Source organism: Ornithodoros turicata, chromosome 2 (genome assembly GCF_037126465.1).
Source record: "Ornithodoros turicata isolate Travis chromosome 2, ASM3712646v1, whole genome shotgun sequence".
NCBI lineage: Eukaryota > Metazoa > Arthropoda > Arachnida > Ixodida > Argasidae > Ornithodoros > Ornithodoros turicata.
The window spans coordinates 142,418,905-142,445,865 of record NC_088202.1 but is presented as its reverse complement, the minus strand read 5'-3'; the positions used below and the strand labels follow the sequence as shown (position 1 = coordinate 142,445,865).

At 45.6% G+C, this 26,961-nt stretch overlaps 3 protein-coding genes across 3 annotated transcripts; 2 read left to right on the top strand and 1 right to left on the bottom strand.

Moving 5' to 3' along the window:
- Positions 1 to 1,600: 1,600 nt before the first annotated feature.
- Positions 1,601 to 9,833, bottom strand: LOC135385110 (zinc finger protein OZF-like). The gene is made up of 2 exons (XM_064614286.1): positions 6,683 to 9,833; positions 1,601 to 2,195 (listed from the first exon to the last, which is right to left on the bottom strand). The coding sequence occupies exons 1-2, from the start codon at positions 7,222 to 7,224 to the stop codon at positions 1,604 to 1,606; spliced, it is 1,134 nt and encodes a 377-aa protein (XP_064470356.1). The 5' UTR covers positions 7,225 to 9,833; the 3' UTR covers positions 1,601 to 1,603.
- A 215-nt stretch (positions 9,834 to 10,048) lies between these two features.
- Positions 10,049 to 12,343, top strand: LOC135386265 (zinc finger protein ZPR1-like). The gene is made up of 3 exons (XM_064616076.1): positions 10,049 to 10,895; positions 11,217 to 11,513; positions 11,746 to 12,343. Exons 1-3 carry the CDS (start codon positions 10,161 to 10,163, stop codon positions 11,995 to 11,997), a joined length of 1,284 nt encoding a protein of 427 aa, XP_064472146.1. The 5' UTR covers positions 10,049 to 10,160; the 3' UTR covers positions 11,998 to 12,343.
- Positions 12,344 to 21,425: 9,082 nt separating this feature from the next.
- LOC135384177 (uncharacterized) lies at positions 21,426 to 24,354 on the top strand. The gene is made up of 3 exons (XM_064613397.1): positions 21,426 to 21,547; positions 22,990 to 23,103; positions 23,657 to 24,354. The coding sequence occupies exons 2-3, from the start codon at positions 23,013 to 23,015 to the stop codon at positions 24,253 to 24,255; spliced, it is 690 nt and encodes a 229-aa protein (XP_064469467.1). The 5' UTR covers positions 21,426 to 21,547; positions 22,990 to 23,012; the 3' UTR covers positions 24,256 to 24,354.
- The last annotated feature ends 2,607 nt before the right edge of the window (positions 24,355 to 26,961 follow it).

Below are 26,961 nucleotides of genomic sequence, written 5' to 3'. Positions count from 1 at the left end.
TAGTTTGGTTTGGTGCTTTATGGCACAAATGGTACAATTTGGTGCTTCCCAAATTTTCCATTGCAGTTAAAGACACAAAAGTCTCGGTCAACCTTGAACGACCCCTGTACTGTGTAACGGGAGCTGTAAGCATGTAACCTGGTGTATACGTGAGGAAGGTAGCACATCCTCGAGACTAATAGTGGGGACGAGGGCTAGGACAACACAGGACAGAGACAGTTGGTCCCATCCTGTCGTCCTTGTCTCTGTCCCCACCGCCTCAAAGAGACGCCAGCCTTTCTAAAAACAATATCGTGTGGTGTATACAATGCATACAAATAAGTCTTAATATAGTAGCAAAAATTTGGTGGGATTCTGAAGCTGCAACATTTAGTCCAAAATGTCACTTCAAGGACTGCAGAACAAGGTGCATCCCGACAAGCTAATTATCATTAGAGAATAAACATAGACCATTGGGAGAGTTGGTATTACCCAGTAACACATTTTAACCTCCAGATTTGCAACCCCCCCCCCCCCAAGAAAAAATAAAATAAAAACCTTTGTCAAAGTGCAACCTGGTCTGCATACTCATCACAACCATTCGGCATCCTGTGTCCATCTGAAGCATGAAAAGCGCCGTTTTCTTCCCGCTACCTTTACAGCTCTTAAAAATATATAAAAAATTACATAACGTTCGCGTACCATAAAACCCAAAAGCAACAACGATCTAATTAACATCAGCTTCCGAAGTATTTAGTTGATCCTCTACAGGTCATGTAAGGTATTGTGTAGGATTTTGTGCCATAGCAGAGTGCCGCTCCATTCTCCAAGCACTTTTGGAGAATTATACTACCGTAATTCCACGCGTATAAGCCGCACCGCAGATAAGCCGCATAACCCGTTTTTAGGAACGTTTTGAAAATTTTCTGGCAGATAAGCCGCACTCGCAGATAAGCCGCGGGGCAATACGAGAAGAGTGATTTGTGCGACAAAGGAGAACATAGAGAAGGCCACAAACCTTGTGGTCAATATTACGGGATTGGCATATACATAGTGTACAACAAAGGGGGTCAGCTCTATAGAGTTCTACCAAAATCGAATTGTGCTCTTGTTTGGCATTTTTCATGGATTGATGGGTCAGTGGTCTTCCACAAGACGCGAATCACTGTCACCGATTCCGTTAAAGCTACTTGGGGGGAATGCACCAGGAAGATCAATCTAATCGAATGTGGACCCTTCCCTGTTACGCACTGTTTGTGCATCAACAGGGCAGTGCTGTTCCAGAGACACTGTCGGCCCATTCGTTAAAACCTGCGTATGGGGAAAATACCAGGAAAAAATAGTCATCAGAAAAGCCGCACCGGTGATAAGCCGCAGAGTGCCCGTGACAAAAAAAAGGATCGCGCATAAGCCGCGGGTAATACGCGTGAAATTACGGTAGTCATCAGATAAGCCGCACCAGTGGGTAAGCTGCAGAGCGCCTGTGAGCGGCTAATACGCGTGAAATTACAATAATTTGATGACAAACGACACGGAAAATCGCACTCGCAGAATCGCCACGTGCCAACACGACCAGCGCGTGCGCCTCGACGCTCTTTCAGAAGGTTACGCGCATCGACGCCCCTCACACGAGCCTACGCGACTTGGAGCCCGGCCCGTGCACCAGGCGCACGTGCCTGTCACGGTTGGAGCCTATGCTGAACTGCTTCGAACAGATCTTGCACGGGTACGGCTTCTCCCCCGTGTGCGTCCGCATGTGAATCGAGAGCAGGTACCTCTTGAAGAAATGCCGCGAACACACGGTGCACTTGTACACTTTCTCCTTCGTGTGCACCACCATGTGTTCGTCCCTCATCTCGACGTTGCCGAACACGGCGTCGCACACGTTGCAGTGGTAGAGGTGGGAGGAAGTGATGTGCTTCTGCAGGTGGACCTGCAGGACGTCCTGCGTCTGAAACGCGGCCGCGCACAGGTGGCAGCTGTAGGACTCCGGCTCCTGCTTGATCGACGAGACGGGAACCGGCAGACGTTCGTCGTTGCCCCCGTGTGTGTCCCTGTGTATGTTGAAGCTGCTGATGTTGGATGTCCTGAAGAGGCAGTACTTGCAGCGGTAGAACTTCCTCGGCACGGACGAGTTTTTTGTGTCGACAGACGGCTCTGAAAAGTGGAAGCGTGTTGCAAGCTGACGTGAGACAGACAAGGACAGAACGCGACATGCACAAATACAAAGCGGTCAAGTGCGTTTTGTAGCGATACTGAAAGCATAATCCTACATGCGATCATGATGTGTGTGGGTCTCACACCATGACTATACACAAATAACGTGTTTAATGGTGTTGAATGGCGGTTATGGTATTCCACACATTCTAAGGTAGCGAGCAGCGTATTCATCTTGCCCTCAAAGCTCGCCGTATCTGTGAAGAAATGGTTGTGATGTTTGAAGCACAGATTGTACAGCTCTCGTCAACCTTAATAACAACACTGAAAAAAAAAAAAAAGTCTCGTTTCCGAGCGCAATTACAGCAACCTTTGGGGCCATAAGGAAATGTTGATAGAACAAAATTATTGTGTTAGTTTAAGGCAGGGATTTTGTTCACTTAATATTCCCCCAGTGTCCCCAGGCTGGCTGCTATCGCGCTCGGAAATGAGAATTTTTTCGAGCATTATTATTAAGGTTGACGGGAGCTGTACTAGCACAGTTGTGTCAAATGCTACAGACACTCTTGGCTGCATCAGCAAAGACTTCTGTACACCACAGCTACAGACACAGAACAGCAAAAGACATGAAAACATAATGCCCGTCATGCTGCAAAAGTTGTGATACGACTGAAGTACAGAATGCTTACAATTTTTCAACAGCAAATTTCCACTCTGGCATTATATTTTGCACCGAGCAAATGAGAACATCACTTTTGTCGAAACAACCGGCTCAAATGTAGCATAGAATTGCAATATCTGCAGATTAATGTTCACAAAGTTTTACGTTCAATCAACACATTGACGGTAAAGCTAAGAAATATTTATTACGTGCAGCTGCCATACAAAAGAAAACACTTAGATTATTGTATAACAAATCTGAGAACACCATAACAATTATCTTCAGACTGCTTTCATAAAGTCTAACATTACTTCAAAACAATCATGTCTTCCCCGTGTAATGATAACATTAATCTTGTACCCATAAACAACTACTGTGTACTGACGCATATAAAAGAAAAGCGTAACACCTCATACAGCCACACAATTAGGCAGAGCAATGTAATATGCAGTACTGTTCTGTAAATAACTTCTCAAATCCACACTTATAAACAAGCATTTGCTCTTGTAGAGAAAATGTTCGATGACTAAAAAAGCAGGAAAGTATTGCACAACTAAGTAAAACCAAAATGCAACAAACGACATCAACATCTCAAAGTATCTCTAAAGTCTACTAAAAAGCCTCAGCAGAAAAAAAAAAAAAGGGCAAGATAATGCTGGACATAATTTTTTATTAAACAGGCCGAATGCCCATTTTAATCCACTCAATAGCTAAGAATTAAAATCTCTGACCCACAACTTATGCAGAAATTAACTTAAAAAAAAACTTATGCAGAAACAACTTATGCGCCCTCCCGAGGGACTCTTGGGAGTAAATAAATTGATTGATTCATTGAATTGATTGATTGAGAAATTATCAGAAATTGTGCTAGCGAATGCCCCCTACTCATTTGCAACAGCATAGCACGTAACACACAAATGTGACGCAAAATCCAGATGTGCAACAACACTGAGAAAGCAAAATCAGATAATAACCAACAACATATAAACTTTGCAGACATGTAGTAGACCCTTTGTCTTTAGCACCAATGTTAAATTATCAATCACATTAACTTGAGACCCCTAATGTAACGAAAGTGTTATACGATGTGCCCGTTCCTCTGGACGTCCGCAAGCGTACAAATAGATTACAGTCAAACTCCTTTACAACGAAACTCAGGGGACAGCAAAAAAAAATAAAAAATTCGCAGTAAAGGTATTTCCGTTAACAGGGTGTCTACCAAACTGCAGCCTTCAAATTCCCTGACTTTTCCAGGTTTTCCCCGACTATTTCAAGCGAATTCCCCGACAAAAACAAAAGGGAACTTCGTGCCTGCTCATACGTTTTGATACCAGATCCAATTTAAAACAGACCATTTATTAAGTATTAGTGAGGCTACCCTACTCTTCTGCGTCAGAGCTTGTCGTACTGGTGAACTGCTACTCGCAGTAACGTTGCTGCGGCATCGCCTCTCAACCACCGGTCGGCAATCGCGATTCGCCGCGCATCATCACGGCACTTGTCTGTGATTTTCCCTGACTTCAGCTGCTTTTTAGCCAAATTCCCTGACAATTCCCTGACTTTTCCAGTCACATCAAAATTCCCTGACTATTCCCTGTTTTCCAGGTTTTCCAGGTTGGTAGACACCCTGGTTAAAAAGGATGTCCATTATTGGACCTATAGGCTCCAGCGGGACCGCAAAAAAAATTTGCTGTAGTGGTATTTTCGTTAAAAAGGTGTTCGCTATAAAGGAGTTTGACTGTATCACGCTATCCGGTATGACAAACACCTGAATAACATCGGAAGTCCCACAAAAATCATCAAGGAGCCCGTAACGCGAGACTTGTTCACAAATTTTGTCCCACTGATGCACAAAAGGCCAAGTAAGGTCCAAAAGGTCCAGGAAGCACATTCCCAGAAAGTACCCAAATGAAGAAGACAAATTTAAATTAGTACATTTTTGCGCATCGTCATTCTGCACTACCTCGTAATTTACCGGTAGGATACAACCACTCAGATTTCCCTGAACGTTGCAACTGTTAGAATATGTTACAGTTGCTTTAATTAAAAGGCATTGGGCAACTTGATACATATGTCACTCATTGCATCATACACACACTGTACTGCAAACCTAACTATAGCTGAAAATAATGTTTTCCCATGTCTCACAGTTGGCAAGGCGATATAGTAGATGCAAGACAATATCATCATTGTTGACACTATTTGGTGTGGCTTTAAATTTGCTATAAAAAAACAAGGAAAGTAAAGGCTCTCTTCCAGTCCAAAATCCACAAAAATGAGGTCCTCGCAAAAATTACAACTTCTCTAACAACAGATTTTTCTATTTATCCAGCATAACTTGGGATGAAGTTTGAGTTTGATTTGGAATTTTATGGCGCAAAGCTATCACTTGGGATGAAGAGTCACAACCAGTTTAATAATATGCACTAGCTACTTTGGCTGGTATTAATATTTATATGCGACACCCAGGTTTCGTTTTGCGTGTCCTAAGCGAGTGTCTTTTTTTTTTTGTTGTTGCGCCTCAGAAATGTTATTCTCAAACATCGTCATGGCTATTAGCATGTCATGCAGCAAGTTACATCCAGCCTCATACTCTCAGATTCAACACTGAAGGCAACAACGCAGCAGTAGCAGACATCAATGAAACATTGAAGGTGGAACGCACCAGCAAAGCCTCACACAGTCCAGCTGAATGCTTCCACTAAAGTGACCAAGACACTCCAACCCAACCCAATCAGCACATCTTGGTCCGATGTTGGCTGCATACTGGCAATACTGGTTGAATATTGGACCAGTATTGGCAGTTTCCAGCCAATATTCAGCCAGTATATTGTGCTGATGGGAAAGTTATCTCCAATAAATGTGAGATACGATTATTCGCATCAACCTGCATTGCAAGTCTTACAGCAACGCAGATAATCAAGCTTCGGAAGAGAGTACCTCGTCTGGCTCTGACACGACTGCAGGAATCTCTGCCGGTGAGGCAGTGCAGGAGAGGTCACATGTTTACAAGTACCAATGGCAGTGGCCATAGCTTTTGCGCCTCTTACATTAATCAATCAACCAATCAATCCAATTTTACTTATACGCCAGTATATGCCAGAACGCTTCTACTGGTCAGAGCATGACTTGTGCTTGTGTTGAAACGTTCGTCTCACCAAGTACGACATGTGGCAAAATAATAATCTTCCCCCTCAATACTCTTGGACGCAGTATAGTATGTGCATGATGTAATAATCCGTATGCACAGTGCTGGAGAAAAGTTTACGGAACACGCTCCGACACATTCCTTCCTCAGAGCAACATGCTAGCAGCGAACGGGATTGTACGGACACCCGTTTGCAAGTCCATCCGGTGTACCATTTGCTGTTAGCTAGCCACTCTTAGAAATTAATGTGCCGAAGCGCGCTCCGTAAACTTTTGTCCGGCACTGCACCGATTTGTCCACCTTCCTCGATTTTACAGACTTGGTCCTCAAACTAGTTCTTTGGCACTGCAGCATCTTTTAGAGGGCCATTTCGTACCACTTGCACAAACATATGCATAAAAACTACTCCAAAAATGTTGTCAACCCTGAAAACCCTTGGAACGGAAGGATGCACAAAATAGAAGCAGAAGCGCTTGATTCTTGATTTCCATTTCCGCCAGAGGAGCTTCAAAAATCAAACCGCACATGAAAAACTAAAACCAACTCTATTCAGACACCTCGACTCAGTGGTTTCTCCAGAATCCACAAGGGGGAGCTGCAAAAAGTTGGAACTTCATCTGAAATAGCAAATGCCCCCCTGAAAAGGGGTGGACAAGAAAGAAAGCCAGGGGGATGTTACCGAACCATTGGGGGAGTGCAAGGGGTATGGATAAGCTACAGCCCCACCCTGTCCCTACTCCTTGTGCTGCGTACGCTGGTGCCTGTCCAGAGACCACCGGTCCCGAAACCTTTTCGGGCACAGCTCGCACGGGAAGGGGCGTTCGCCCAAATGCGTTTCCATGTGTGCAGCGAGGTAGTGTTCCTCCGCGTAGGCACAACGGCAGAGGTTGCAACGGAACATTTTGTCGCCGGTGTGCATGCGAACATGCGCCACCAGGTGTTGCTTCTGAGTGAAGCCCGCATGACACACGGTGCATTTGAAGGGGCGTTCGCCCGTGTGGATCCGCTCGTGGGTTTTCACGGAGTGCGCGAAAATGGACGAGTAGGAACAGAACCGGCAGTACAGCATCTCTTTCCGACTCCTTGGAAGGATTCTTATGAACGTTGTCGCCTCTGAAAAAATGGAAACGGCATCGTTTACCAAGCAGGCAAAGAAAAACGTGTTGTATCGAAACATGCGCCTCTCGAAAAAGACGTGAAACAATAAACAGCATAAAGTAGACAACGGGAGTGAGAATGAAACGGGACTTGCTGATTGCAAGCACAGCGGTATAAACATGGGCTACCAAAGTTGACACAAAACACGCCAAGTTGGCAGAAAAATAAAAATCACATTTCTCTCATTTCTTAGTAACAGGCTGTCTCAACTAACGTGTTCAAAAAATCCTATTGAAAACAATGTTTCTCTAAAAAATAGGGCCAACTATATTGACAACCGGGAAACTTTTGCTGCACAGTATTGGCAATCTTATGGAATTTTAATCGGAGAAAAATTCAGTTCTCTGTATTGATCTCTGAAATTTGCAGAGTTAAAGAAGCCTTGTTTTTTGTTTCTTCTCTTTTTTTTTTTTTTCTGGAACCACAAAGTGGAAATCGGGTTTACACACAGCCTGAGAAAAGTTCTCTCCAGAAATAAGTGAGAAAATCAATGTATGGTCATTGAAATGCAGCTGCTGAGCTGTAATCTGACCTCACACACACATTGCTACAATGGCAAAAGAAAGTGCAGAGCCCTTCACATTTTCTGAACGTTCCCCCTGCAGATAGCCATTGTCTCCTGTCTTTGTTGTTATCAACAGATATGCTGAAAAAGAAACCAACGAGGAACTCCCTGACTTCCTCACGCAATGTCCTGCAATATCTTAATGGAAAACTGCTCTTTTACAGGTAACCATCTGTGCACTTATTTTCCAGGTGTCGCTCTAGCACTAGAGAGCTTTTTGCCAAACATGGCATCCACAAATACATGGCGTGCTCCTCGATTCCGGCACAGAAACATTATTTCAACTCCGCAAAATTCTCAAAATTGAAACTTAACGTGACGGTGTTGTACAAGTTCCATCAAGGCATACGCAGCTGATGACACAATAATGACTTGGCTCTCTTGGGATTGCCACCAGTGAGGCAGCACACCTCATGACTTAACAAAACTAGCTTCCAACAGCGCTCGATGGTATGAGCTAAGCATCAACGCAACGCAAAACAACCCGAGTTTCCTTCTTCCGCGAGCCTCCACGACACGCAACTCCGAGAAGAAGTTGCAGACGGGGTTGACTTGAGTTTGTGAAACACACGCCGAAGATCGTTTCTGGAACAACAAGAGAAATCGCAAGTCATCCCCACATTCAGCTGAACTGCAGAGCATGACAGACGACGGACAGTGACTTTGGATCTCTTCGGGTTGACAGACGAGGACGGAGACAATTACGTTCACATTTAGGCAAGCCACACGTCGGACATGGATAACATTTAGAGACCTCTAGGTACAGCCTGCCGAGAAAGTGGCAGGAGAATTTTAGTAGAAACGTACTAGCATCGATCAACACTGCCATGAAAAAAAAAAAAAAAAAATAATAATAATCATACATGTTCGAAGGAATGAGAAATAACTGACAGTCAACACACACACATACATTGGATGGAAGCACCATCAAACATGTCAACAATAGTACAAAAGTGATCAATATCAATATAATCAAGAACAATGTTTAATATCAGACAAGCCCCTTGTACGGGCAACCGTGAAAACTTTTTCAATGCATGAGGAATAGCACGTCACGTCCCAACTGTTAATGTCCACTAAGACACTATTGCAAAATGCACACAAATCGCAGATCTTCACTAAATGCACTATTATTACTGTACAGAAAGACTGAGTAAATACACAGGTGAGGTACACACGGACAACGCCATTCTCATCAATATGATCAAGCACTTCGTGGAACTATGGTTTATCTTGTTTGGTCACCTTGATTCGAGGATCCGCTTTTCCTCGGAATTCCCATTGCTGATAAGCTTAAACTGATAATCTTCACGGAAACGAGGGCAGTAACAGTAAGCTGAAACCTTTGGAGTCCCCCCACGACACGCTTGAAGGCCCCTGCCACAAGCAGAAACACCCTGCTACGACTATCAGCAGAACAGCCGTTTTCAACAGCAACTACTGATAATATACTGATAAGTCCAAGGCGGGGTGGCATGATAACTGCTAGAATATGATACATCTGCTACAACTGGCATCAAGTTGAACTGTCTACGAGCAGAGTCTACCTATTCAACAATGTTTCGATATCGTCAAATATTATTACGCGTTATTATGGGTGTAGCATAGTAGCAATGCTATGAACAGAATTTGAACAGAACTTGAAGATGCAAACATTCACTCATTATATATCTGGAGGGGCTCATGAATGAAAAATGAGTTGTGGCTCCATATTGATAATAATGCAACCTCCAACAAGTCTAAAAAAATGTTCGGTACGGATACATATGTATTCGTTATCTAGAACAGTGACGGCCAGCCCTGTACGCCGAAACTAGAAACCCTCTTTATGCAACTTCAAAGCGTCATAGTTTCATACAAAAATGTGCATGCTTCTATTCAGGAACCACTTAGCTTGACGAGGCAAAGATGATGACAATAATCCAAACGGAGCACCTCAAATGTTAATGGCGCGCAACACCACCTACAACGTAACACAGCAGAAATGCCGCATCTAGTAACTCACAAAACCCGTCGCTCAGAAAATCTCCACTTCACAGTTCACAACGGTTACAACGTATAAAACTGCGCACATATATTCACAAAGTAGTCAGCTACCACAACACTAAAACGATTAAAACTACAACCCCAACGAACCAACGAACAACAACCACAACACGAGCCAAATGAACTGAGCACCAACAAACTGCAGCGCCAATAACGGCGACATAGCGAAATAAGGAAATTCTTCTAATATACACATTCCTAAATTAAATTGTTTACGCAAACAATAAGAATACAGAGAAACTTTGGTAAAATGTATTGGTAGCTGTTCAAGCAAGTGACCCAGCTATTTGTTCAAGTGTCTGGAAATTTATTGATCGCTCGCGCCGTCTCACGTTTTCCTTTTAAAACATGTCTGCTACCGTCTGTGCATCGTTTTCTAAATCGTATGTGTAGCCATTTGATTCACAGCGGTATTCGCTTCGTGGTGAAAAGAAATACTATAAACAATGCTACAGGACAACGTCCCTATATTTCGTAACCTCAATGCTGAGGACCACGAAGCCGAAGTAACTGAAATTGAAAGTCTCTGCATGCAGTGCCACGAGAATGGGACCACGCGCCTCTTGCTCACCAAGATACCTTTCTACAAAGAAGTTGTGATCATGTCATTCAACTGTGACAACTGCGGATGGCAGAACAACGAACTGCAACCTGCTGCTACGATTCAAACCACCGGTATTCGTTTTACTCTGAACGTGAGTACCAAAACAGACATGAACCGAGAGGTCGTCCAAACCGGCACAGCATCTGTCAGCATCCCCGAGTTGGAGTTTGAAATACCGGCGAAGTCACAGGAAGGTAGCATCACAACAGTTGAAGGAATCTTGGACAGAGCGATTCAAGGACTGGAGGCGTCTGTGAAACACATCACAGATGAAGATGTGTCGCATAAAATGACCGAGTTCGTAAACAAGATGAAGTCCTTACGTAAGCTCGAAAGGTCGTTCAGAATAGTCATAGATGACCCTTCGGGAAATAGTTTTGTGGAGAACCCTCGTGCACCCAGTGCGGACGATGCCATGACTGTGGAGCGGTACACCAGATCGAAGGAACAGAATCTTCTTCTAGGCATGGATGAAGAAGCTACGGAAGAGGAAGATGTCACTTCCGAAGTGCTGACATTCTCGACAAACTGCAGCGAGTGTGGTGCGCCGTGTGAGACGCGTATGAAGACGATAAAGGTGAAGTTTAGAATGGCATCGTTATAGCGAACACGGATACAGCGAAATATCGGTTGCGCAATGGCATGTCTATAGCGAACGCGGCCATATTTTTTTACCCTTGCAATGTTCTTTGGTGCTTCGAGGCTTGTGTTGTGTTGTGTTGGTTGTTTCCCATCATTGGAAATTTTATTGGTACTATATTCCTGCAGCCACAAATGTTATGGTCACGATAGCAAGGCGCGGTAACGAGAAAAATCAGTTTGTGACAGATGTTTTCTGCACCGTGTAGTTTACGACGCTCACGCTTCCTTTTTTTACAAGCTGTAAATTTGTTCGCAGGTGCCTTATTTCAAAGAAGTGATAATAATTGCAACAACCTGCGACCGATGTGGCCATCGGACCAACGAGGTGAAGAGCGGGTCCGGCATCGAACCTCTCGGAGAACGACTGGAGCTCGACGTGACGGAAACCTGCGACCTAGCCAGGGACGTTCTAAAGTCTGAGACCTGCACCGTTTCCGTGCCTGAGCTGGAGCTGGAAGTTGGAGCTGGGCTGCTCGGAGGACGCTTCACCACGGTCGAGGGGCTCCTGGATGAGATACGCAGACAGATCACCCAGGAGAATCCATTCTTCCGGGTACTGTATTCGCCCTATGCATCAGCTCGTAGCACTGATCGCGACTCGCAAATAATCAAATTCGCGAAAGCCGAGGGCTAACTGAATTTGACGTTCTCAAGTGCTGCGTGGGTGGCTAAATTTACACACTTTGGCAAATTTAGTATTCGTGCTTAACCCAACCCAACCCAACCTAACCTAACCTAACCTAACCTAACCTAACCTAAAACACTAATCTCTCCCATTCTCGCAGGGCGACACAGTGAGCAGTCAGCAAAAGGTGCGCATGGGGGCTTTTGTGGATCAGCTGGGAAAAGTCATAGAAGGCAAAATGCCGGCGACTCTAATACTGGACGACCCGTTCGGGAACAGCTACATCCAGAACCTGTACGCTCCAGAACCGGACCCCGCGCTGAGGAGCACAAAGTACGAGCGGTCCTACGAGCAGAACGAAGCGATGGGCCTCAACGATATCAAGACGGAAAACTACGAGGAAGACAGCTGACGCAGAGGACGTTACAGGCAGCAGTGGTGCTTGATGGACAGTCCATGTTTGAGAAGGCTTCGAATCAGCGATCAGTAAATTGTGCCAGTGATGTGTAAAGTGCAGCTGCATTAAGCATACGGACACTGGCTTTGTTATGAAGCCCCCATGACTTTTGCACAAAGTTGTGTGAGTCACAAGAAAGGCACCTAGATTTGCTTCCTCCTGGTAGCATTCTATGTGACTGTTAATGACACGGAATACAGCTAGGCACATATGTGCCAAGTGCACTGCAAGCTCTGTGTATTGATAGCACTGGTAACAAAAAAAGAAGCGGTGTATTGAATAAAGTATTTTTCTGCTGTGGTACGCCTGTCACGTGTATTAACAATAAACATGTATCTCTGTCTGGTTAAAGATAATCAGATGCACTGTGTAGCTCGGTTTGCCATGACAACTTTGTAATGTGCACTTCTTTAATTAAACCATTTCATGTTTGCTGTACAAACTTAATAATAAAATCGCTACAATTAGGTGCCGTGAGGGTCACACGAGAAGATTTAGCTCTAATTCAACCGCTAAAAAATACTGAGCTTGGTATTGAGCAATGACTTTTCTTTCATAGTAGTAAGTGGTGCACATTAAAAGCATGTAGCCAGCATTACCTCTCACGGGACATCTGACACATGTCGCAGTGTTGTAGGTGGCATAAGAGTCAGATAAAAGCTGATGTCAAGCCTTTTACAGAATTCTCTGGGAGTCTTAAAGCAGAGCATAGAGTCTTAGGAGCATAGAGTCTTAAAACCATATCGATAGTTGAGTGAACGAAATAAAAAGTGAATAAATGCTAAATGCTGTCATTTGCTTTCTTACAATGCTCAAACACACTGTGCACAATATTTGAATACAATTTGCAACCAATTATTTCAAATTGAATTGATGCACTTTTGTGAGCACAATAAATTCTGGTTCAATAAGTGTTCAATGACGTTTCTGTCTATCCGTCACACACCCTTGTGACCAGTGTTTGGGGGCAACTCGTTACTGCAACTAAGCTACATTTTTCGGTAACTTTTATACTCGTTCCTTTTATCGGCAACATTGTCAAAGTAACTTGGGGCAAGTAAGTGCACACGGCGCGTCTGAGCTGCGCTTTCCTGCGGTTGCGCGGCAAACGCTACAAATTTAATGCCGCTAGTAAGCGATGAACTAGACTGAGGTATCTTCATTTAATTGTCAACAGATAAATTTAAATTTGTCGTCGTACTTCAATTTTGCGGGACGTTTTCCATTGCGAGTGCGCACTTAGTGCATTTGGGCCCTTACGCCCGCGCAGAACTGTTATTTGAACCAGTAACCGAAATTTCCACAGTCGGTTGAGTTTGGGTTCAACTTCATGACGACAACAGCAATACGAATTCAATTCTATATATAAAAAGATAACGGTAATTGTAGGTAAGAAACGGTCCTCCGGTCGAAACGTCAGTGCGCACGCAGTCCGCAGGACTTAAAATCACTATTTCGTAGTATAATGAGCACAATTCCTCACAATCCTTAGCGACAAACAAAACACGATAAATGAGAATGCTTCAGTATTCATGTTTTTTACTTGAACTGGTATTTACGTCCCGTTAATAGCACGTAAATTGTGACTTCGTAGACAACAACCGTCGCATTTGCGTGTTGGCCGTGAACAGGAAGCGGGAATCTGATTATCTCTAAGACGGGTTTTTCTATAACGCAGACGTGAAGTCTCTGTTTATTTCTCTTGTAGGGTGGCATATGTCGCCCTAGATGAAAGCAAAAATAAGAATCTCTCCTCTAATCCTCCCAATACTGGAATATCTAAACTGCTTTAAAATCCACGTGGGAAAAGATCATCGTATAAACTATTCGGTTTTAGGGAGAGGACGCTATTACTTTTATGTTGTGGTTGAGAATTGCGATTCCGGCCAGTGCTTCCGGGTAGCAAAAACGAGTTTTTTCTAGATTGTCATCATTATTTTTTGTGCTGGTTTTTGTTAGGACGGGTTTTTTCTACAGGAACACGCTCTTTTGTGGTTAGGTGATATCACGCCGGATCAGGCAGGGTGGTCCGGTCGACCTCTCAGATTTTTTTCCTTTCAAACATATATAAAAGCCTTGTCCCTAGGAGGCATATTAGCGACGAAAGTGGTTGAAAATAATCGGTGGTGATTTTTAAATGAATTATCATTCAGATGTGGGCATTTCGACCATGCATTGCGCTTCCCACGCAGTTTGACGCCACATATTTTCATAACTATTTGACATATTCAGCTGAATTTTTTTTTTCTTCCCATATTGTCTGGGGTGGGTAGCATTGCGTCCTAAGTTGTGAAGATTCTAAGGTTTGCATTTGAGGAGATCGCAAATTTGCCTCATTTGTAAAATATGGTACCTTTTGGGAACCTCACAAGTCGTCCCCTAGGAAGTAATCTACATAATTGTGTTCGTCCGGAAATGCCCTTTCTTCTCATAGCGAGTACATCATTTTGCGAATTAGGGCAACGCCCCCAGCAGTCTTTTTGTGAGGCTGTCTACGGAAAATGCGTAAATTCGACAGCGCGCAACGTAAGGTTCCGAGTTTTCGGAGTTTTCATTTTGTAAAATTCGGAGGGTGTTTACCGGAGTTTTCAACTTGTCGGAAATTCGGAGCTTCTCGGAAGATTAAAAAGTCTGAAAAACGAACCGCGTCGATTTTTGAGTATTGCGGAGCAGTCATCGCAGAGACAATGCGAGGAATGATGTGAAAAAGTGACCGGGACCACACGATGTAACGCACGGATGTTTTAATACCCAGAACTATTGAAGTACAAACAAGCGTTTGCACAAATTGTGAATGGTGCCCAAACTCAAATAAAATGAGTAGCAGCTAGCTGTGACGAACACAGAACTGTCCCGTGCCAAACTATCCCAGTACCCGATGTCAAGTAGAGTCACTATAGGGTCGAAAAAGATAAAGGAACAAACGTGGTTGGTGGATTCGAAAGATTCGATTCGCCGTTTTGGGCACTAGGACTCGGATTCCCGAATCTCCAATCCTTGCCTAGGATTCAAGGATTCGGTTGGCTCATCCCTAATTATTATCCTTCTCCTTATTTACTAACTCTAGTGCACTTTTTTGAACATCTGGCCAAGTGTATAACGACGTTACGCTTTGTCGCATGCCGTCTCCTGGCATCGCCTTAGTTGTTCGTGCGCCATAAAAAACCGAATCATCATCGTCATCATGGCTTCCTGCCATTATCGGTTGCACGCCACCTATACGTTTCTCGTTTTCGGCCATCGCGTCTGCATCTGCCGTAGCAATGGTGTGGCACAACTGTGGAATCACTGATGTCTATAGTATAGGCTGGATCGCGCGTAGGGTGCTCCACAGCGTGGTCACCGGCCGCCATAGATGGGGAGGTTACTTTTATTTTGTAGTGCACTACCGTTACTCACTACTTTTTCAAAAAGTAACGCGTTACGTTATTCGTTACTGTTGCGATAGTAGGTAACGCGTTACTAACGCCGTTACTTCTGATAAGTAATGCCGTTACTATTGCATTACTTCGCTAGTTGTCCTTATAATATGTACAATTTTCGGTTGAGTCACACAAGTGCGTTCCGCAGATCAATACACGCAATGTTGTGCACAAACAAGGGTCACGCATGAACAAAACTTACATGTATGATTTATTGCAACGCAGAAGTAGTTGACGCTCAAAATTTTCATCTGTGTGGCTGAGCAGACTCCTAATGACACGTGCGTGTCAAGGTTGATAGAGACGGTGACCTTTTATCTCACGCAGTATAAATCCAAACAGCGAATCCCTTGGTACTTTGTTACTTGTTCAGACGGTAGAGGATATTTTTCTGTCGCTTTTACCCCATTCGTCCGAAAAATACCAAAGGGAGTGAAAAATAGAGGTGGTAAACAAAGGTGACATCTCAACCAGGGTAGGTCAATAGTTCTTTTGCGTTCTTCGCGGGTGCCGATGTGACCTTCTTGTCATTGTTGAAGATGAATAGAAAAATCGGAGATTTTCCCGGAGTCTACAGGCACGGTCCTCGCTCAAGCTTTCAAGTTTAGACGATGAAGCAATGTTCCCAAACACGCAGTAACGCATAACGCCGTTACGCGTTAGTTAGTAAAAATGTAATGACGTTACGTTACTCATTACTTTTCTCCCAAATGTAATGCGTTACCATATTTCACTACTCGAATGTAACGCGTTACCGCTAACGCACTACTTTGTGACGCGTTACTCCCCACCTATGCCGGCCGCCATATTGGTGGGCCCAACGCATTACGTCGTCTGCATTTAAGTTCAAGCGGGGCTGCCAATATTTTTTTAAAATTTCCTATAAACTAAAGGCCATGTCATGCCAGTTTAAAGCGCAATAAATACTCCAAATCAAATCGCTTCCCATTGTTTCCTATTTTCCTATGGGAGCAGTCGGCGCCAGTGTGCCCTCCAACATGGCGGCCGGTTGCCGCACCTCTCTCCCACGCGCCCCTCTGCTATGCGCGATCCAGCTTTTATACATAGAGATCAGTGTGTGGAATAGACCCCTTCCCTGCTTGTAAACGAATGACGTCACAGTGTTCGACAGCGCCACCGGTGTGGCAGAGTTGAACTACGCTCGAAGCTAATGGGCGAACAAGGTCGGGCCCGAAAGCCGTGGTCTTGAGGGGATTCTACGATGGTCACTGTTCCTAGACGACGTAGACGCCGTCACGCGAGACCAACGGCATGGCTGATGTGGGTGAAAGCGTCCTCTCGTTGGTGCTAGCAAAGGTCGTCGGTTCGAATCCTGTCACCGCGGCTGTGCTGTCTGAGGTTTTCCCTGGGTTTTCCGATGACTTTTCAGACGAATGTCGGCACAGTGCCCCCCTGAAGTCGGTCAAGGACGCATACTAACCTCTCTGTCCCCTCACTCCCTCCTGCTGTCCTCTCTCCATCTGTCTACGTCTCGCTCGGAATAAAAAAAACCGCTCGGAGCTTACCGCATGTAGCGTTTCTACAACGGCGGATGAACGGCGTCTCATATGCGAACGTTTCCGTAATCTCTCAGGAAAAGCAACTGTACGTAACTTGATAAACACTTTATTACAAGTGAAGAACCTCAAACACACGTGCTTTTGAGTGATAACACGCTGTAACGGATAAGGTACTGCAGCAACGCACACTTTGTCAAAGTAACTTGCGGTAAGTTCAAGTTTGATTTGTTCGATTCAAGTACACAAACATGCGCACCGTCGTATGCGCACACGGCGCGTCTGAGCTGCGCTTTCCTGTGGTTGCGCGGCAAACGCTACAAATTTAATGCCGCTTAGTAAGCGATGAACTTTTGGAAGACTAAAGTACCTTCATTTAATTGTTAACATATGAATTTAAATTTGTCGTCATACTTCAATTTTGCGGGACCTTCTCTATTGGGAGTGCCCACTTAATGCATAATGCGACCTCCAGCCGGCGCTGAACCGTTATTTGAACCTGTAACCGAAATTTCTACGGTTGGTTGAGTTTGGGTTCAACTTCATGACGACAACAGCAATACGGATTCGATTCTCTCTCTCTATATATATAAAGTAACGGTAATTGTAGGTACCAAACAGTCCTTCGGTCGAAACGTCAGCGCTCACGCGATCCACAGGACTTAAAATCACTATTCCTTAGTATAATTAGCACTATTCCTCACAATCCTTAACGACTAACAAAACACGATAAGTGAGAATGCTCCAGTATCCATGTTTTTTACTTGAACTGGTATTTGCATCCTGTAAATGGCACGTAAATTGTGACTTCGTAGACAACAACCGTCGCATTTGCGTGTTGACCGTGAACAGGAAGCGGGATTCGGATTATTTCGAAGGTGGGTTTTTCTATAACGCAGACGTGACGTCTCTGTTTATTTCTCTTGTAGGGTGGCATATGTCGCCCTAGATGAAATCAAAAGTAAGAATCTCTCTTCAAATCCTCTCAATATTGAATCTGGATTATCTAGTCTACTTTAAAATCCACGTGGGAAGGGATCATCGTGTGAACTTTTCGGTTTTAGGGAGAGGACGCTATTACTTTTGTGATGTGGTTGAGAATTGCGATTACAGCCAGTACTTCCAGGTAGCAAAACAAGTTTTTTTTCTAGATTGTCATCGTTATTTTTTGTGCTGCCTTTTGTCAGGACGGGTTTTTCTACAGCGACACGCTCTTCTGTCGTTAGGTGATATCACGCCGGATCAGGCAGGGTGGTCCGGTCGACCCCTCCGATTTTTTTTCTTTCAAACATGGCTGATGTGGGTGAAAGCGTCATCTCGTTGGTGCTAACAAAGGTCGTCGGTTCGAATCCTGTCACCGCGGCTGTGCTGTCTGAGGTGTTCCCTGGGTTTTCCGATGACTTTTCAGACGAATGTCGGCACAGTGCCCCCTGAAGTCGGCCCAGGACGCATACTAACCCCTCTGTCCCCTCACTCCTTCCTGCTGTGCTCTCTCCATCTGTCCACGTCTGTAACGACGCTCATAGCCACAGTTGCTTCGTGGCGCTAACATGGAATTAAAAAAATGTCATATGCCGCAGACACTTGGAGCTCACCGCATGCAGCCTTTCTACAACGGCGAATGGACGGCGTCTCATATGCGAACGTTTCCGTAATCTCTCACGGAAAGCAACTGTACGCGTAACTTGATAAACACTTTATTACAAGTGAAGAACCTCAAACACAGGTGCTTTTGAGTGATAACACGCTGTAACGAACAAGGTGCTGCAGCAACGCACACTCACGAATGTTGTGAATGCTCAGCCATGTTGTGAGTCCCGGTCCCGCTATTCCCAAGGTACCCGCATCGCGTATTTAGAAGAAGCGAACTCATCATTCCGGTTGACATCTTCATTAAGCTGTTGCACACTTCTCTTTGTGTTTTGTATGTTGGACACGCACGCAAGAATTGCGTTCTTAACATCGGCAACAATTTTCTGTTCTTCTGCCGGCCACCGTGGCCGAACAGCAGCCTGAGCGATTACGCGTGCCGCCATCTATGGGGGGCTACCAAAAATTGGCGCGACCGGATGTGCCTATGCCGAGGTTAATCCCTGATTGGTCACTTGCGCGCGTCGTCCCCGTCTCTTCCGTCGCCCAACCCTGAATTACCTATTCGCCTCGGACCTCGAGGGGAGCGTCGCGCGCCTATTGTTCCGCGACGCCTCGCCAAACGCAGCGACAGGACGCTCGATAAACGCTGGAGACCAGCGTCGTGATGTCAGCTACTTCAAAGAGATCGGGTGGTTGGATTATTGCGTTTTAGGAATCACTATCGTAAAACGGCATCAAGCTTCTAAATCTCTTCTAATCCTTCCAATGCTTCTAAATCTTCCTGCTGAACCGTCGCCGCGATAAAGAAACTTTTCCAAGCAGAGTGACGCGACGCGGACACCGAGTCGCATTCGGGAACCCATCCGTGAAACCGTCCAATGACCTACCTGGCTAATAACCTATATAACGTCACTCCGTAAGTGAAGGAGGGTGGCAGCAGAGGAGAGGAGGAAGGGTGCCGTCCGGACGCCCCCGTAACTCTATGAGACGACCGCACGGCCGCGTCGTTCCTTTTCTCAAAGGTGTACCATCATTGGCTGGTTACGGAATGACGTTTTCTCGTTTTTCCAGAGAGGGAATTCAGGCATGCCCTCAATATCCTTCGTCTGCTCTTGTCACGTATTCCGTCGAATAACGGTCAAACTACACCAGTATTTCGCGTGGGTTTTTGGATACAGTGGTGAGTGATCCGCGAGGAATAAAGCGACACCATAGCTTGGAAATCGACTGGAACGAATGCGACCCTGTCCCTTTAAAGCGCTGTAGCTTTTAGCTTCGACTTCCACCATCTGGAACGATGGAAATAAATAAGAAGATAAATAAAAAAGTAAAAGAAATGGCTATCGCATTTAAATGCAGTGAACCCTCGTTAATGTGACCCCCGATAATCTGACACAAGCGCTTTACGACCATACTCCTGGGGAGCAATGCAGTGAAACCTGTGCAACCCTCCCCGTTAATATAACAGTTCCGCATTATGACCAAAATTTTCGGGAACGACCATGGTCATAATAACGAGGGTTCACTGCAATCCCTTTGAAAGCAGTTCAGTTCTGCCAGTACTCGCCAGTGGAAGTGAACATTCACTCAGGACTTTTAGAAGTGCGAAATTAATCAGTCCGAATGGCTACCGCCCTTTGTCGAACCCTTGACGCATTCCGCAAGTGTTCTTAAGCAATAGACTGCTTGCGACGCACTTGTCTAATATCTCCAGCCCCCGTAAAAGCGGGTTACCGAACCAAATTGCTGTGCTACCGTCGCCTTCGGGTCACTTCCGTTCCCCTGGTGGCGGCGGGGCTGCGCAGCGCCACCAGACGGGACAAAACAAACAGACAGGAACAAAAGGAAACAGGTTACAAGATGAAAGATGAAATTCCCATTCCACTCCGCATTCCGAGGAAAGCACTGCCCTGTCGACGCATTTGGAGCTAGCAGACGACGCGCGGTTATCGGATCGCCATCTCTCCCGTCTGGTGGCGCTGCGCAGCCCCGCCGGCACCAGGGTAACGGAAGTGACGCGAAAGCGACGGTAGCACAGCAACTTGGTTCGGTAGCTGCTTTTACCCAAGTAGCACAACGTACTGAAAGTCGAGTGCAATAGGGGTGGACGGTATGTGTCTTATCAATGTTCTTTAGTTTCAAGAGTCTGTTCAAGGTCATCCACCTACCCGTCCACCCCTACTGCAATCGACTTTCAGTACATTTTGCTGCTTGGGTACGGGGACTGGAGACATCAGACAAGTGTGTGGCAAGCAGTACTCAAAAGTCGAGTGCAATAGGGGTGGACGGGTAGGTGGAAGGCCTTGAACGGACTCCTGAAACTAAGGAACATTGATAAGACAAATACCGGCCAACCCTCCAACCTTATTGCACTCGACGTTCAGCACATTGTGCTGTTCGGTTGCGTTTTTAGGACAAGTTAAGATGGTTTACCAACGAAAGGTAGTCCCTCCATCGTCTTGATAAGAAAAAAAAAAAAAAACAAAAGAAAACGTGAATAAACGCTATCTCATGATGATGATGATGATGATGATCATGATGATGATAGGTGAAAAAAAAAAGATGTGAGCCCGCTCACGCTTTCTCAGTTCAGTTCATATGCACCTATTTCTTTAAAACAAACGGATTATAACACTGAACTGTTGATATAGCCGCCATGCACTTTTTCCGTTCGGTACGGTATAGCAGCGTTCGAAATCAGTGATGTGCACAAACAAGGTTTATGGTGTGCTTATCAAGTTCGCCAGCGAGCACGAAGATAGTAAAGAATACATGAAGTGACAACACACGAGGAAAGGACAAGGAAATGATAGTGTAACACGTGTTCGTCCGGTTTTCCTTGAAGCTTTTAAGCCACCGTTCTTCTACTGTGCGGTTTAGTCTGCCACGCTGCACCGGTGCGCCTTCCACGTATACGTGCCGTGTTCACATAGGTACGGGCTCGTGAATGCTGTACACTTCCTACACAAGAAAGTAAGCTTGTTTCAATGAATTGTGTCTGGATAGTTTGTTCCTCGGCGGAGGCATTAATCGTTGAAGGCGTTTTATCTCGCACTCACCATTGAAAAGGATGATTCAAAAATTTCGAAAGATTTGGGTGAAAGATGAAAGTCACTGGAAAGGTTAGCCAGCTGTAGTACTCGAACCCACATCTTCTGGATTACCGGTCCAAGGCTCTAGGGTTCGAGTCCGACAGCTAGCTAACCTTTTCAGTGACTTTCATCTTTCATCGTTAATTTCTTAGGCAAATTGAGGCTTTATATGTGTTTTTCCATTCTATGTTGTTCCAGTCTCAGAACATCAGTTCTCTCATGTTCGAAATTTTGGATTTCGAAAAATTTGGTCTTACGATAATCACGGATATCGTAGGGCCATATTTTCGAATGGCGGAAGAGTAGGAAGTCACTGGAAGGCTTAGCCAGCTGTAGGACACGAACCCATATCTTCTGTATTACGGGTCCAGGGGGCTTAATCGCTTCATCGTCGTTACGGTCGTTACAAGCTAACGAGTGGCGGGAAATTTACAAAGGTGTGCACGTGACACATTGCGCGTGACGTGTACCATGGCCTTCACGTATCGTGCGAGGAGCGCCGTGCACGTGTTTTATCACGTGCCCACCTTTTTAAATTTCCCGCCTGCCTTTTTGAATTTCCCGCCACTCGTTAGCTTGTAACGACCGTAACGACGATGAAGCGATTAAGCCCCCAGGATTCTAGAGTTCGCGTCCTACAGCTGCCCCTAACCTTTTCAGTGACTTTCATCTCTCACCGTTATTCCTTACACAATTTGACGCCTTGTACATATTTGTGGCGTCCTGAGGCTGGAACAACACATTTTCGAACGAAGAAAGAGTGGGAAGTCACAGGAAGAGTTAGCCAGCTGTAGGACTCGAGCCCACATCTTCTGGCTTACTGGTGCAGGGCTCTACCAATTGGGCTATAAGCGCACACGCCTCCTAAATGACTTCCAGAGTTTCGTCTTTAAGTTCGAGTCTTGCAGCTACCTAACCTTTTCAGTGACTTCCTACTCTCTGTTCATTCAGTGATCTTATAGGCACTTGAGGCTTTGTGTCTCCGGTGTTCCAGCCTCAGAACACCAATTTCCATCGTGTTCAAATTTTCGACTGGTGCCACAAACGGAAAAGCAAAATACTCAATTTTTAATGATATCTTGAAGAAGCCCTGAGGATCACATTGGGCGTCGACCAATCAACGGCGACTGCTTCATGAAGCAGTCGTTAACGTCATGGCACAGACAGTGGAAGTATTAGGGAGTCTCTCGTACCCCAAAATATTACGAGTCTTGACATTGTTCCACCTTCGTTGCTCATGGTTACAGTTGTCTCGCGACGTAGAGCCCCGGATGTAGACATCACACATCATTCATTCATTCATCTATGTTGTTGACCTTGTAGAGGCTGCAATCCGAGAGTATACCATGTCTACTGTGGTCGAAGGGCTGCGAAGATCCGTCAGAATTCAAGAAAAACTGGCATCGCAAAACAAGACCCTGTCCGACGAAAACAGAGGTCAGTAACAATTCCCTTTCCGACTGAGATTGTTTTCACTTCCTGATTTGTCTACTGTCCTGGGATTCGACAAACAAAAACAAAATGAAACAGAAATCGGCGTGTATCAATTGGATGAACCCGAATATATCACTTCCCCGTTGCAAGATGTCTAACACGGCAGGTGGTGCCGCACTGCGGTAAGAAACTCCGCAGCGAGCCACGTATGATCCGCGACAAGACGTATCGTTTTGGGGACGTCCCAAACAGATCCCAACGTCGCTGGCTCGATTGAGGGATCCTTGGGGCTTATACTTGCTACGTCGTGCAACGACGTCCGAAAAACGTTGATAGGGATCATTTTGGGCTGTATTTCAGACGTTCCAGGGAAATCATGGTCTTCCCCAAGTGACGTCCTAGAGACGTTTCTCGGACCTGCTTGTGTGGTCGGGGATCGGAAATATAATAATAATAATGATGATAAAAATATTATCCAAGCGTGTAATCATGTTCACTGGTCGCAGTTCAAGCGATATTACGGTTTATAGTCTCATCTGTTCTATCTTCATCGCAGGTCCAAACGTCAGCGCCAACAACGTGTCGGCAAGGAAAGGTACTCCGCGCGTGGGTGACGTTTCTTCCCAACGCAAGAAGGTCAACGTCGGCACAAACACCCAAGACATCCTAGAGGGCGTCAAGAAGCTGTCTCTTCAGGAGTCCCAGCAAAAACATACCAAGAGTAAGACGCTGAAGTTCAAGGGCTTGGACACAATCCTCGAAGGCAACGAACAGGGATCTACGGTAGAGGGCGCACAAAGAAAAGTTTCAAAGTCGAGGAAGAGTATTCCCTTGCAAGACGTGTCAAACGAAGGAAAGAAGAAAATTCCTCGGTCAACCTCCCTCAAAGATGCGTCGGCTGTCAAGAAGACTGCCAAGGCTCTTCTCAACGCCTGCGGAGGAACGCTGGAGCCTTCTTTTACTCAGTTCGAACAGCAATTGTTCTCCGATAACGCGACGCAGAGCACTCCCATCACGTCGCTGGAAACAAGTTCCGGGTATAACACAAGCATGCAGCTTGGTCTGTCGCATCGAAGGAATCGCAGAAGCTCAATGGTACCATTAGAAGTAGCACATAAGGGATCACGAGGGACCCGAAAACATAAAGCTGATTGAAACGCTACCTTGCTGCAATTTACGGTATTTTAATGTACGACATTCGAGTTTTTATTAATTTAAAGGAGACTGATCAACTTTAATAAATGTGTCCTGTGAGCTACAGTGTCATTCCTTATACAGTTCACACGTCGACGAGGTCCGGTCTAATTTTCACCCTCCGCGTGGTGTTCTTTTCTCTAGTTTTGAGCTCGTGGTGGTTCTTCAGCAGTTGTCCAATAGGCCACTTGAAAATGTTCCAGGGACCAGTGCGCGCCCTGGCGGGGCGTGCCGGGAAATGCGGTCTGAAACGACAGCGATTGGCGCATGCACCAGAGATACAACGACGACACCTATCGGAGACGATAGGAAAAGCAAGATTCCCCGACAACTCCCAACCTGCACCGCGACTGTCGCAGCGCTGCTGCGCTTTGTTTAAAAAAAAAACTCTATTTAGAGGGCACTACTATTCAGTTCATTCCTTTATGGTTCCGCATGTTGATTCACGTAATTTGGAGGGTTACTAGCCACTTCAATATCTTTCTTGTACTAATTAACTTGTACTTGGAGCGTGCAGTAAGCCGAAAGTAGAAGCGATAATTCTAGGACCAAGAACACAGTTGTATTTTTCAAACCCATCCAGACTCCTCCCCACTTGAACTTTAATGCACTTCACACATCGCTTTGGAAGTTCACGGATTCATAAAGAAAACATTCTCTCGCTCTCTGGCAATATATGGCGTTCAACTGCATGATTGAGCCTCATCATTGAGAAATCGCTGTCTTCTAAGGTGCTTCTTCAAATGCAAAAACAATGGGGAGTCACCGGAGGCAAAGTCGGGAGAACAAGCTGGGTGGCTGGCGACTTCGAACCTGCATTCTCGTGCAGCGTCTTGTGCAACGTATGGGCTGGGACCAGCGTTACGGAATTAGTTGGTCCATTCCATTACAATTCCATTCTGAGGAATGGGGATACGTGTTATTTTCATTCCTGTCAATTCCTCGGAGTGGGGTGGTCAATTCCCATTCCTGAAATGGCTTGGCAGTACCCCCTCCATTCCTTCAATCCCGGGAGCAATAAAATGAAATTGCCAATAAACGAGGCAATAGGTAAGAGGTCTGACGCTTGCCTGCCGAGCAGTGCGGGGGTGGGTGACGTCATCCGGGACAAACGCGCACAAAGGCAACGTGTAGAGGGGTTCCTAACATCAGAACGACACTAATGCACCTGATATTGCACTAAGTAAAAACTCTGGGATATTTATTACGAAACTTTGAGTAAAAATACTAGCTATATTGCTGATCCCGATCACCAGTGTCATATATTCCTTCGCAAAAGAATTAGCTGCTGGAAGGAAGTAGGTTACAACACATGCTTCGCTGCGCCACTCTCCAGACGCTCGAGTACGTTTAGGAACGTGCGTTTGCTCTCCGTCGTCGTTCACTTTTTTTTTTCGTCGCCTTTGGAGTGTGAGGGTGACTGCCCTACACTCAATGAAATTGTGAAATGAATGCAAAGTGGGGAAATCACATCGTGAAAATCTACACTTTCGAAATAAAGGAACTATAGTTACTGAGAAAAGTAGTTAGTTACAGTACAAGTTACATTATCGGGACGAGTAACTGGTGGGCGTTACAAGTTACATTTTTTGTTACTATTACCATAACTAGTCACTTGTAATTAAGTTACTTCACAAGACCGCGTGAGATACATGCGTAAACAGAACGAATTGACGGCCCAACGGGGATGGTGCTGTCGCTGAATTTCGCGTTACAGAGCCGCCCCGTCCTGCGATTTTAAAAGCGACAACATTTGTGAGCGAACCTTACAGCTTTCTTGAGACTTCCGTGACAGTAAAGCCAGGAGGCAGCTTGAACAAGCCCACAGGCAAGAATTATCTCTTGGAGAGACTCAACTGAGCACTGGGGATAGCAGAGATCTCAGATGCATGCCGTAAGGACACTTCGTTCCTTAAAAACAAACTGATGTCGTCCGCGTACGCCGTAACCTTAGCAGAAGTGATGCCCAGTACTGAGAAGACCTGGATGGCCCTGATGCGCAATAGCGTGCCGAATAAACCCATCAAACGTCAACACAAACAGCAAAGGGGACATTGGCACCTTTGACGTACACCGCAGACAACCGGGGTGACCCTCACGCCCGTTGAACACCACGCTGCTTGCGTGAGAGCGATAGATGCTGATTAGTGATTACATCCGATTGGACCTTTTGAGGAAAGCCATGTCGCAAGAGCAAGCAGAACAGAAAAGAATGCACCACTCTGTGAAAAGCCTTGCTTCGGTCCAAAGACAGAATACCGCAGCTGGCGCCATTCGTGCTGCTGTAGCGCAGTAGGTCACGAATGAGAGACATGGCGGCAGGGTACGTCCTGCGTCCAGGCGCAGAAAGCACTGGGCCTCATGGACCGCCGATCGAGGGGGCCGCCCCACGTAGTCGGTTATTCAACACTGACATAAAAAGTTTATAGTTGGAGTTGAGCAATGTTATCGGGCGCCGCGGGAACTCGGCAGGGATGGGTCCTCGCCCGGCTTCTGAACAAGAATAATTCGACCAAAGGCGAAGAAGGTCGGAACACTGGCGCAGGTCATAATCTATGAAAAGAGTACCACAAAGTAGTGGCGAAGCACGGGCCGAAAGGCGCAGCAGAGCACTCTAGGCAACCCGTCCGGACCAAGGGCGGCTCGGCGACGCATCCGTCGCAACGC